Below are 13,591 nucleotides of genomic sequence, written 5' to 3'. Positions count from 1 at the left end.
TACTTTATTTACTCTACTATCATTGTTACTTTTCTGCAACATCTTTATTTTTTAAATTACACTCCTAAATTATTTGTAATGCCACTTTGCATTCATCACAGGAGAGTGTGATGAGGCAGCAAACCATAAAATCATTTTGTCGAACACTAATATCTGTTGTTTTCTGCTTCTCCGAGATTAGTTTGTGAAAGTAACAGATCAAATCCCAGACATTCCTCTCCAGCTCAGTCTGGAGAATCACATGGCATTCCCAGGCACGAATGGATCTAAAATATCTCCAGCAAGTTATGGATGGGGAAACAGCAGCTGTACTCCACCCTGCTCCATGACGACTGACCTAGGAAACAAAATCTTCTTCTACACAGGTGTGGTTTTAACCAGTTCTCTCACAGTCCACCCCAACCAGATTCAGCTCTATTTAAAGACCCTGTTCAGTTCCTCCCTGTTTTTTCAAAACCACCTCAGGTGTTATGAGCGATTTCATTGGCACCGTGGCAACAGTCTGCATTCGTTGATTAGCGACTGGAATCTGAGGTGAGAGTGTGAATAATAATAATAATCAATAATCCTGTGGTCAACCCTTGCGATCCAAATGTTTTCATAAGTTGTGGCAGAAGAGCACATCCAGGGTCAACTGGACGATTAAACAGGATGACCAAATATAACACTTTCACTAAAACTTGCAATCAAAAGATAATTTTATGGTAAAGCAAAACTTTTGCACAGAAATTAAATAGGTGTCGTCTGGGAAGACGTACAGTAAATTATAGTTTTACAGTGACTAAATTATGAGATCCAGGTTTTTAAAACATCTGTATCATGTATATGTGACAGTATTACAATCCTAATCATCATCCTCATCTACACATACTCCATAAAGAGATTTTTTATGTACATCGATCAACATAAGGATACTCATAGGACAGTAACAGGAAAACCTCTAAAAACAATAGCAGGATGTCAGACATGCATGAACTTTGATCCTTCCAGACAAAATCCTGCAGGGACAACAGTGCTGAACCACATTCTGGGGGAATTTATAATAAATTTCATAAAACAAGATTTAGATTTAACAAAGCTCCTTTGTGAAATGTCTGAAGAAAAGGTATTGAGATCTAAGTGAGATTGACTGCAACATCTTAAACTGGTGCCTGACACATTTCTACATGATTGTTAGCCTTTCAAATGTGCTATGAGATCTTTTTTTTATTTTGCAGTCTTTGTGTAGCACAGTCATCTGGTCGAGAGCATCTGCATTCGAGACTTCCTCTAGCTGCTCCGCCTGACTTCCTGTTGGCTCCCCAGCAAGAGAATGGCACCAAAATTACTACCAGATGCAGAGCTTCAGTGATTTTTAAGTTTTTACTGGTGTTGCCTCGAGAGCGGTGTCGACGGGGCAGTTAACACTCTGACTTATTGAAGGTCAGAGGTTCAATGCCGAGCACCTTTCAGCTGTGATTGTTGGTCACTGACCCTGGAGGGGAACGACATTCTGACTGACCTCGACTTCCTAACAAGCTGTGATAAACCAGACAACTGGTTCAATGCAGTTAATCTTAATGAAAGTTAATTAACAGGGAATGAATACAAATCCATGTCACAATATATATTTTTTTTTCATAAAAGACATTAGTAATTTTTTTCCACTTCACTATTATCTGCTGCTTTTTATTAGGACATTCAGACTAAGAGCTTTAAATGGAAGCTTTATATTTACCATGTTAAAATCCATTTATGCTCACAATGTGTCAGCATCTGTTCATGTCTCAAATCTTTTGTTTAGCCATTTAAGTTTTGTTTAGCCTTTTAAGTCAACCATGCATTATGTTTGCATTTTATTACTGAATAAGAAGTCTACAATAATTTTTGAAAATGGGTGACCCTGATCTTGAGGGTATTTTCTTCTTGGAGATAACTGCAGATGGGGGCAGCATTTAAAGTGTCACAATGTCACTGTGCAGCAAGAGGAGCACACAAAAATAGACAAAAGCAACTACAAGCCAAATTTCTCCAACCTAATCTCTGACTCCAGCTCTGCAGCATTTCGGTTCTACACTTCAGAGCCAAATTTGTGTGAAAAGAAGACACATAGAAGAAAGCAGCCCTTATCCAGACCTCAGTTCACTCTGTCTGCCCCTTATACTAAGTCTCAGAATACAAGTCCCAGTGCTGAACAAATCCCCCTGCTTCTCTGTTCAGCTTTAATCCTCTAATGATTAGCACAATTTTGGATTCATGGGGCCGTGCAGCTGATGTCGCTGTGAGTTCTTTGCCTGTCTCTATCAAACCCGGTCTCTCTCTGTAGTCCAGGCTGCTGCAGCACGTGTGCTCAAAGATAAGAGAACTTTAGATGAGCCCAATCAATAGCTGGGTAGAGATGAACCGGTCGAGCGTCTTAGAGCAAGATGTCAGCTGTCAGTTTCTGTGTTGGTCCTCCTAATTATCAGCTGGTTTATTGGATTTTCCACTGGATGTTCTGTCCACTAAACTAAAAATCAATCCAGACTGAAAGAAAAAACCCAACAGATCAGATTGACTTGTGCATCATTTTGACTTGCCCCAAGCTCTCCTCTCCTCAAAGATCCTCTTTGTATTGAAATTGAATACTACCAAGACAAATAGTATTGACTGCAATAGTAATAAAAAGGCAGAACGCTTGTCTATCTCTGCCAAGCCATATTGAAGAGGGCCATTTCATCACCATATATGGTTAAATCCAGGCATAAGCTGAAGAATCCTACCCAGCTTTCAATCATTTGCTGTATCCAGCATCCGGCTACGCAGGACCAGGCTGCAAAGTGTCTCCATGGCAACATGGGCGTAAACCAGTCTCAGGGGAGAAGCCTATTGGAGGAAAGGGTTAAAACTGGCGGACATGGAGAGGTGGCACGCTGAGTGAGGTGGAGTTAGATGGACACGATTTATGTTTATCAGAATGCAGCAGCATCTGATTACAGCAGTAAAACAGTCTTTTCCCCTAAACAGCATTGATTAAGCTAAATTAGAATAAAATACCAATTCACATGCAGTAGAATAGAGACAACTAATGTTTTAGGGGTTCAAATAAATATTTTATTTGTGTGAGCCTTTGAAACAACTTGCACAAGTTCTAAAAGTAGATAAGATTTCACCTCGCCTAAAATTGAAACAAGGAAAAGACTAAGATGACAGACCTGCCATTGCCATTTGTCAAGCCTCTGTAATGCCAGTTATTTTCTGGTTTCAATCTAGTCAGGGAATCAGATTCTGACTTCAGAAAACGATACATTTTCTCAGTATTTTAGCTTTCTAACTTTATACCGCTGTTTTCAAAGCTGTACATTGATGATATAGCAGCAAATTAAAAATGTGTTAGCCAAACAAATGCAATCGCCATCAAAGTTAAAATAAAATTTGAATTAACCTCTTAAAAGCTATAGAGTGAAATGTTACAGTTTTGAGCTTCTTAGAGTGTGCCACTTTTGATCCTATTTCTATACTCCTTAGTGTACAAGAGGGATTTGTGAGCTGCAAATAGGTGGACTGTTTAATTATCTAAAGTCTTCTGTGGGACATGCTAAGATAAAGTTAATCTAGCAGTTCTGGAGCTTAAAATATTACCACTTAACTAATTGCTTCATCAGATAGTGAGCTTTGAGAGACTTTCTGCATTTTCTTTTTTGCTGAGCATTCTTGTTGTAGCTGTTGCTATGGTTACAGTGCCTGTATGCTCTCAGAAGATTTTAATTTGAACAGATCAGTAGTGTTGTCACAGGCAGGTTTATTTTCTGAAAAAAAGAGAGAGAAATAAAATCTCCTTTAGTCTCAAACCAGGCTTGCAGAGCAGCAGGCTTTGCAGGGGGGAGCGATAATTCCCCTATAGTCCATATATGGACACATTTGGAAACATTGTTTTGCACATTTCTGATGCAATGTCTGTTACTTTATCTTTTTCCAACCTTGGAATGCTGGCAGCACGAATGTGAGCCATACTCAGCAACATCTCTGTTGCAAAACACTGAACACGGTGAGTACAATAAATTTCTGCCTGATTGGCCATCAATTTTTAACTACTACTTTCCTACCTTTGTGTAGGAGCTTGCTGTGCTGAAGCCAGTTTTTATGTAAACAGTCACAGTGGGGGGGAAATATGGTTCCATCTGAACTTAACTGCTTATCTCTTGATAAAAAAAAAATCATGTTGAACATTTAAAGTTAATATTCAGTTTTATCTTATTTTGACTGCAAATTTGCAGCATCCTTAACAAGAACGTCTCACTGCAGATGTCTCACGCACAGATATATTGCTTTAGCTTTTTACAGTGTCAAAGTGCAACTTCCATTATGATGATTATTAATCACCAAACAACTTCAGAAGAGATGGCTAATCCAAACTTAAACTATTGCTTTTCCTTATTTCCTGCAACAAACACCTGTGCTGCAGTGCAAACATTACCTTGTCCTCATAAACAGGAACAAGTGTCGATTCATTTGAAACTGAAATTTTTGTTAACACCATTGCTGCTTATAAAAACTTTTTTTGCATTTGGTTGCTGTTGGTGCAAAGGAGCTGTTGCTGTCCTTTAAGGTATGACACAAAGATTAAAATATAGTATGTGCTGACAGGAAATGAGTCTGTGTTTAACTCTCACGATGACACTGATGTCCTCATTGACTTACATGTAAGCATTTTGAGGGCCACTTAAAGGGTTAAAAGATTACCTTTCAACTTCTCTAGAAAAAGAGTTCACCTTTAAGATACACGCTAAATGATGCTTTGTTTTTATCACTAATGTTCTTGTCACTCGGGTTGTGGACATATTAATCTCATTTTTACAATTTTATTTTTTGGCTTTGTTATGCGTTTCTGGTCGTAAAACAGAAAGAAAAGGACAGACAACCATCAGTGTTGATGGTGCAAATATCAAACCTATTGAGGTTTCTCGCTTTAGAAGTGCAGTGGTGGCAATAAAAGAGAAGTGGGGAGAGTCTAATTTTGGTTTTTACAAATCTTTTATAGGTTTAAACTGAAAAATATGTAAAACTGCCTCTAATTCATCTCTAGTTTCCCAGTACGCAGCAGTCTCTTACTGGAATGGGGCTAAAGGGTCACTTTTACAGGAAATGCTGACTTTTATTTTTTTAAAACAAATTGAATGGCTTAAATGAAAAGTGAACACTTGGACTGACTGGCACTGAGTAACCATGAAAACGAAGCTGTTTGTCTGCTTTCAAAGGGCCTTTGTTAGCTTCATTAATGCCAACACATGAATTGAGGAACTATTCAAATACTGTTAAATGATAAATAACGCTTGACAGATCTGCATTTTCTTGAAAGGCTAATTATATCTAGAGAACTTGTGAAAGAGACAGAACAACGTCTCTGTTAATCAAGTCGCAGCTGCATTCATCATACTGAGCCTTAAGACACCAAATAAAAGCTGATTCTGAACTCTGAAGCAAAACAGACAGAGCTGAATGATACAGTACACAAGCATGACAACTCAAAAAATGTTTTGTAAAAGGTCAAATTTGGTTGTGCATTTTAAAGGTGCTCTGCTCAAAATTTCCTAGGCCAATTTTTAGGTTTTCCAAAGCTTCAACCAGCATTCTGATTGTCTGTACCTGCTTTTCTTGCAGGGTTGTGGGGTCACTGGTGCTATCTCCAGCTTTAATTGGGTAAAAGGTTGGGTACACTCTTTACGGGGAAACAGCAACGCACAGCACAACAATGAGCACACACACACACACACACACACACACGGAGAGCAATTTAAAGACACTAATTAACTTAAGAGTCATAGTTTTAGACTGTGGGGAGGGAAAATGAACAATATTAAATACATTTTTTGAAGCCTTCCTGCTGTAAATGGTCATTATTATTTAGGATGACATACAGTGTGTAATAAAAGGATATTATGAACAGCTCACTAGTGATAAGACATGATACACTATTTTATATGCATCTAAGAAAACATCTAGGTCTCCCTTTGTAATTGTAATGTTGTGTGATTTTATGTCTGTACTGTTTAAAGTTTAAAAAATAAACTACATAAAAATGACAAGATGAAAGAAAAAAGCAAAATACATTAGCGGCATGTACGGTTGGTTGATTTCTATGCATATTTATCGGTTATTATTAATACATTTATGCAAGCTGACATTTGAATTCACATATTTATCTCCCCTTGAAAATGTTTAAAGGTTATCAAGGCTCCAGTTATGAGTGAAGACATCTTGAAATAATCCTATTTTAAAAGTCCAATAAATACAAATAAATGATAGTATTTCACTGATCGATACCAATTTCTGTGCTGCTGAAAACTCAGATAGTTTTTAGATAATAAATACTTTGTTAAATATTAATAGATTTGCTTTACAAAAATGAATAATGAATGAAACTTTAGAAACCCATTTATTATTTTACGTTGTAGGTGCTACAGTCTTTTGTAAACCAATTTTAAAAAACACCAACTACTCCTATCGAGTTTGGTAGCCAATTACATAGAGCCATTGTACCACCGTCCACTGACTACAACGGTTAAGGCTTCCAGATAAAATAAATGTACCATAATTAATTTATAGCACAGGACAATTTATTAATAATTATTGAAATAATTATAAATCTTTTTTACTTAAAATTATGATGGACAATTTAAGTATGATGCACATTTATTAAGGCATTTAATACATTTCTGGCACATTATGGTAAACAATTACTAACACAGTGAACCCTGTTATTCAAAGGACTTAAGCGTCACGAATAATTGCTAATAGCCAAAAATCTGTGAATATTTGAGACCGCTTTTTTAAAACGCCTATCACTGCTTATTTTAACAATTCAAACACCACATTATCTTTTATTTAATAACTTGGGGAATTCATGAAATAAAGTGCAAGAGGGAAGTTGTTGATGGGGTCCAACAGACTGGTTAGGAAAATCCAGATTTGCAAATATAGTGTAACTCGTTAAAGTTTACATTTTGCCTGCTGCAGCCTTCTGTCTCTGCAATGAGAGGGGAAATCCACCCCAGACCAACCATTGCATTTAGAACATGTTCCTACTTGTATGTTGAAAATTGATTTACCCATCAGTCAGTCAACTATCACTTGATTAGACACTTTTAAATAAAAAAACACAAAGCTTAGAAAAGCAAAAGAAGAAAAAATATATAACTTAGATGGAAATATTAGCAAACAGATTTCCCAATGCCCCAGTTATGCTCGTAATAAAGCTCTAAAAAGACTTCATTATGAACAAATCAAGATAATCAATCTTTTTATTTTATTTTCAACAACAGAGTAAGTAAGTGCATTTAATAAATGTTTCTTAGTGATTAACAAGAGGGAATCCAACAATCCAACAGAAGCAATCTCCAGCTTTGTCATGTTTTAATAACTCACTGCAGTTTCACACAAACCAAAGCAGCCCAGAGAGGAGGTGAATTTATTGGGCCGTACAATAAACAAGCTGTCCCACTCAAGATTAATGCCCTAACAGCAAATTAATTAAATTTCCTTTGCCAATGTTCACTTAGTCTGCAGCAGGTTTGCCCAACAAGCAGGAAGCTGGAGGGTCCACATTAAATGACTCAGCGTGACCAACTCCTCTGCTCTCTGTCTGTTCCTGCAGCTTCCTGCTGCCTGGCAAGACCTCAACAACCAACTAACCAAAAACCCAGAGTTCAGCTAACACTGGACCAAATTTACTTCCAAAAGCATTAGTATCCCTGGAATATTTTCAAATTAATACACTTTACTGGGGTTTTGTATGACAGAACAACACAATGTAGCATACAATGCTGAAGTAGAAAGAAAACTAGATCTTTAAACTTTTCTATAAATTTGGAGGTCAAACAAGCTGTGTTTTTTTTTTTGACAGGATCCTTTACTTTGACACTAAGTAAGTAAATAAATAAAATCCTGTGCAACCAAACATCTTCTGATGTTGCCTATTGGTAAGCAGAATCCACCTACATGTCACTTAATCTCAGTTTGAAACCAGTTATTATGTAAAGGCATCAGAGGTTTGTCAGAGACAATTATTGAATTAATAAAATAGCATCATGAAGACCAACAAAAACAGCAGGAGGTCAGGGATGAAGTTTAAAACGTGGCATCTCTGGTCAGATTACACTGAAGTGCTACATGATACATACATGATAAACTTTTTCTGTGGCAGAAGCGAATAATGCTCACCCCCTGAAAACACTATCACAGTAAAACATGATGGTGACAACATTATGAGTGTAAAAACACTGCTTTTCTGTTTTTTTGTTGTTGTTTTTTTTAACTTCTCTTTGTAAATTTAAGCAGTAAAAGTTCAAACTGAAGCCTTAACGCAGAGGTATTAAAATTTCACCTCCTGTTCATTTGAAGTGTGCTTTTTTGACTTAAGGTGTCATAACTTTGTACAGCTGGAGGATACTGATAATTTTTCATGAGTTGTTTTATGTCCTAATTTACCAACTCAAGGCAGTTCTTTAGAAGAGCAAGTAGCCCAGATAAGATCATTTTAAAACTCTAAGCCCGTATTTTGTCAAATTACAAGCACAAACAACATTTTCAATTGGGATTTTATGTCACGGATGAACAGAAAGTAGCAAATTATTGTGAAGTTAAAGAAAAACGGTATTTGGTTTTTAAAAAGTATGGTATACCCCCTTAACTTTTATACTACTAAATAGAATACCATGCAACCAAATACCTTCAGATGTCAGCTTATTCTAATTTATGTGTGGTGCAGAACTGACACAGGATATCACTCTGATCACACCATCGTCTTCACATCGTCTTCATAAAAAATGATGGCAGCAGCTTCAAGTTGTGGTGACAGGGAAGCTGCTCAGAGCTAACGGGAAGATGGGCAGAGGTAAATACAGCGCAGTCCAGGTTGAAAACCTGAGAACCGACGTTCACCTTCCAGCAGGATAACAAGTCCAAACATACAACCCGACTTCAAGGAATGTTTTAGATCAAAGCCCATTCATGTGCTTGAATCTAAGTCAAATCAAAAACGCTGAATTAAATATGATTGAGCTTGAGTTATTTGGCGGATAAGAAAAGGCACCAACGTAAAACTGTCAATGAACTTACAGTTTTATTTAAGCATCATTTTAAACAAAATTCTTCTCTTTTAAGACAAGGCTCTGTTTGTTCTTGGTGTAATTCAAAATAAATTCTGAAAAAATACACTGAAGTGTGTGTCTGTAACATGGCAAAATATCAAAACGCAGATATAGATACTTTTGCAAGACACTGTAAATTATTTAATTGAACGTAAACGTGATAATTACTGTGCACTTTTAAATGCAATAATCCGAAACAAAAGAAAAACAGATCACTCCATCGTTTGCATGTAAAACACCATAAGAAAAACACTATTATGTGAAAACACCAGATGAAAACAGTAGGGGTGAAGTTTTACTGAACTCCAATCCAGTGGATGGAATCAGTGATTAATTACTGTGTGGCATTCAGGAAACGCAGCCAACAGATCCTGCAGTTAATTAAGTCAATTTAAAGTGCAGCAAAAGGAAAAGAAAAAAAAAAAACTAAACACCATACCAGTTAAATAAAAACCAGTCCTGCTGAAACAAACGTTCAGGTGTTTGACTATTCAGGCTGAAAGCTTCTACTTCTTATCCAGTTTTTTAAACATTTAAAGCACATATGTGTATATAATAATGAGGGAGCATAGCTTTACGGACACAGATTTTATCGTAAATGTCAAGCAGCTGCTGTTAGTTGAGCCCACTTCACAAGCTTCCTGTAAAACTTGGCAAAAAGGAGGAGGCAGCGCCGCAGTCCAGCAACCACATGGTGGTGAGCTACAAAACAGAGTCCAAGCTCCTCAGCCACTCTGTCTCTCCCTCCCTGTTCAGGCCTGGAGCCCTCCCCTATTGACATGCAAATGAAAGATCAGCCAGCTGAACAGCTTGAACAAAGTCAACACCCTCACCCAGGGTCTTTAAGAGTCTCTGCTTAGGCAGCCGGTCTCGGGGGTCGTCAGGAATTCATCAGTGGCAGGGGGTTCAAATTTTAGCACAGCGGTTTGCAGCTCTATAAGGGGAGGAGGTTACATTTCATGTCATCTGCAGCTTGTGGATTCAAACAAGTCTATTATTTATCCCTGACAAATGCACGAACAGTTTCTTATCCTTTGTTGTATTGCTGAAACCAGCTATTTTTCTGTCACTTGTCTATTAAAGCTCATACATAATAAAGCACCCCCGCCGCCTTGTTATGACCTAATCAGTGACACTCGGATGATATGGCCCCATCTGCCATGTTGACTACACATTAACCATAAAGTAATAACTCACAATGAGACAGGTGCAATTTCCAATCTGAATATCATTATGGCTCACTCACTGCCTGCTCCGGCTCGTAACGTCGCCTTTGTGCCTGTGAGGTGGTGGCTGTGGAGAGCAAGGGCGCTCTATGTGCCCGCAGGCCGTATACAACACACCAGCTGTGAATGAGAAACAAGCAGCAGTCTGCGTGAATTAACGTCCACAGTTTGAAGGGGTGCTGCCTAACGAAAAAGAGGCTGCAAGCGGGGCCCGGATATGTGACACGGGAGCAATTCAGCCACAATACCGTCGGATCTGAGCTGAATAAATGATGCCTGAGTTGCCAGAAATGGCCTGCAGAAAAGCACCAAGCAAGACGGGATAGATGAGCAGTGACATGTTTACACAAATCTTTTACAGGGGCCTATTTTTTAAACACAAAGAAAGGTGGCTCAATTACAGCTTCAGTGGAGAGTGAATGGGCAGAGCTCTTAACCCTTAAAATTTGTCTTATTTTTTAAGATGAACACTTACAAGTGAGGTGATCAAAGTTGTTCTTGCAAATCCACTCAAAGATGTATATATGTTTTCTCAGTTAGCATAAGTTTAATGCCACAATAACCACCGTAATGTCCAATTTGGTGTTCCAGGACAGGCATGGGCTGGTTGAGATTCTTACTAAACATGAGTAAAAAAAAATAAAACTTCCAAAGCACCTTGAACTTCCCTGTTCCTGAAATGTGCTTTACAAATAAAGATAAATTGACTTGACTTGATCCTGTTATTTACGAAGGATTCAAAAAGCAGCAAAATCTTAAAAATATAAGATATGATTATCTGAGTTACGACAATGTAGTAAACATTTATACAAAGAATTAAGAACAAAACAATAAATTTACACAGAGTAATAGTTTTCAAGTGCTAAGGGCAAATAATATTATAACATTTCGCAATGCATTTCAATGGCAGAAATCCCAGATGGAGAAATGAAATGATATAATCGAGCGGAACAAGTAAAAACCAAGCAGGAAAGTCAAATTGTTCCATCATATAACATGAACAAGGTAGCAAAATTACATTATGTGATAGGGTAATATAGATATATAGGAGCCTTACCGCTTACTGAAACCTCAATTAAATAACAGTGTGTTGTCGCTTTTCTGACCGGCAGAATTTTTTAATCCATAACTTTTTAAGACTTACACAGATTTAAATTAACTTTATGGAGCATCTCTGAATAAATATAAACAGGGTGTATGGTGTAGGGATATTTCCAAACAGTGAATATAATGTCTTCTTGTAACTGAAGATAATGTGTAGTTGGCTTATTTCAGCCATCTGGCTGGCAATGTGCAGTAACAAACAGGGTAAGGGCAATGATCCATGCAGCCAGAGAAAACATCAGTCGCTCCAGGAATCATTTAAAGAGTATGGTGGAAAATGTTGGTGATTTTGAAACAGTTACTGTGTTAAACCTTGGTATGCTTTGATACCCATGAGAACTGATGATATATCAGCTTATTGTGGGAGCATAAATGTGTCAAAGGCTGAGGGTTGAGGTAACCCTAGCAAATGGGATTCATGGGAAGGAACCATCCATCCATTATAATTGCAATAATTAGCATTTCATGTCACTGTGTGCATTTAATTTGTTTAACCCAATTTTTTCCATCAACCATATGCAACCAGAACAACAAGCCAAATCCAGACTGACAGAAGAAAAGATCACAAACCGGACCACCATCCTGCAGTCATTTCCACACTGGGATCATTTCACCCAGCAACAAAGCGTGCAAAGCCACCTTCAACCCACATCCACACATCCACCCCACCGGCTGCTGGTGAATTAGTGAAAGGAGAAGGAGACACGGAAATGTAGCTACGGTTTTTTTGCACTCTTAAGGCATGTCAGCCTCAAGAGTGCATTCAGTGGCTGTCGCGGATTACCTGTCACCTGACTGGAGCGGTCTGTCAGCGCTTTACAGTCCAAAGGTGGTGCCACTTCATCCCGTAATAAGTAAGCACCAAGGACTCAATAGCACCGGATTCCTCACGCACCTTTCACTTGGGTCTCGTACTCCGCTATGATCTCCTTATCCTTCTTGATTTTCGTGGATGACATGGCTCCTCAGGCTTCAGGGTGAGACCCCGATGATCGAGGACTCTCTTCGGTGTCGATCTCCCCCCTCCGACTTGCAGGACTGCGGCGCCTTTCCTCCGTTTTTTCTCTTTTCCTTTTCCCCCCCTTCTTGTGGCCTCTAAAAAGGCAAGGAGGGCTTTTCGCTATTGTAGTCCTGCAGTCCTGAAATCAGCGTACACACAGCTCTTGGTCATCGGTCCAGTCAGTACTGCATGTGTTTGGTTTTTTGTTGCTTTTCCCCCCCCTGCTTTCTCCTCCTGCTTCGAGTCTACTTAAAGGCTTTCAGCGGGAAAAACAAAAAGAGCTTCGGACTACAACAAGAACATGATGAGGAGGATGAGCGGAGCTAGAAGGTCTCAGGCAGTCAGGCAGGTCCTTCTGTGGCACGAATCATCAGACATGCGTACGAGCAGCGAGACAACACACGCACACACACACAGAGAGATGAGGCTGACAAACTGCGCTGCGGGGAAACAGGAATTTTAAAAGATCATCACGTGAGCCTCCTCGCATTGCCAACCAGATCTCCTTCCCCTCCACCCCACGCCCCCTCCTGCACCCACGCACGCATTTGCATCACTTCAGAGGACATCACCTTATGACTTACCACCAATTTCCTGAAGCCTCCCCTGGTCATATGCACCACTTTCCACATGCATTTGTCACCCTTTGACTAACTGCGAGTCCCCGCATTGGGCAATTAGTGTAATTAAATGTAACAATAACATTAATTATCATAGATGGTTGAGTAAAAGCTTTCTCTGTGCATTTCACTGCCATGGAAACCTTGCATTTATTGTAAAAGGGTAGTTTGGGCGAGGGGGGAGTGGGGAGATTCACATGATGAGGCAACACAAATTAGACTGGAACTGTCATCTTAAAAAATGCAAATAAAAATCTGAGTAGTGTGCATTTCAACCACTACAGTTTGAGGATTTCGGGCATTTGTCCTTAAAAAGTAGCTAAACCTAATTCACATTAAATGAATGAGTAAGGACAGTCAGTAAAAAAGTATTCACCCTGGGATGTTTTACTCTTTTCATTGCTTTTACAAATCAATCAAGATAAACAAAGTTGGCCTTCTTTAACAACAACAAATAACTTTAATATCAAAGTGAAGACTGGTTTCTACAAAATAATAATTAAATTAAAAATATGTGACACATAATAAGGCATT

General features: G+C 38.5%; 1 protein-coding gene across 3 annotated transcripts in view; it reads right to left on the bottom strand.

The window, feature by feature from the left end:
• srgap3 (SLIT-ROBO Rho GTPase activating protein 3) overlaps window positions 1-12,918 on the bottom strand; it is a 72,719-nt gene extending 59,801 nt beyond the window's left edge. Inside the window, exon 1 of one of the 3 annotated variants that reach the window (XR_002751856.1) lies at window positions 12,333-12,918. Coding sequence is in view for 2 of the 3 variants with exons in the window: in XM_023324887.1 (XP_023180655.1) it covers window positions 12,333-12,396 (64 nt within the window). In the remaining variant the exon portion in view is untranslated. The remainder of the gene's footprint in view (window positions 1-12,332) is intronic. The other 2 variants (XM_023324887.1, XM_005799885.2) reach the window with 2 other exon arrangements.
• Window positions 12,919-13,591: the final 673 nt, after the last annotated feature.

This window comes from Xiphophorus maculatus, chromosome 20 (genome assembly GCF_002775205.1).
Source record: "Xiphophorus maculatus strain JP 163 A chromosome 20, X_maculatus-5.0-male, whole genome shotgun sequence".
In the NCBI taxonomy this organism is placed as follows: domain Eukaryota; kingdom Metazoa; phylum Chordata; class Actinopteri; order Cyprinodontiformes; family Poeciliidae; genus Xiphophorus; species Xiphophorus maculatus.
The sequence above is the reverse complement of the archived record's forward strand: the minus strand, read 5'-3'. Positions and strand labels throughout refer to the sequence as shown.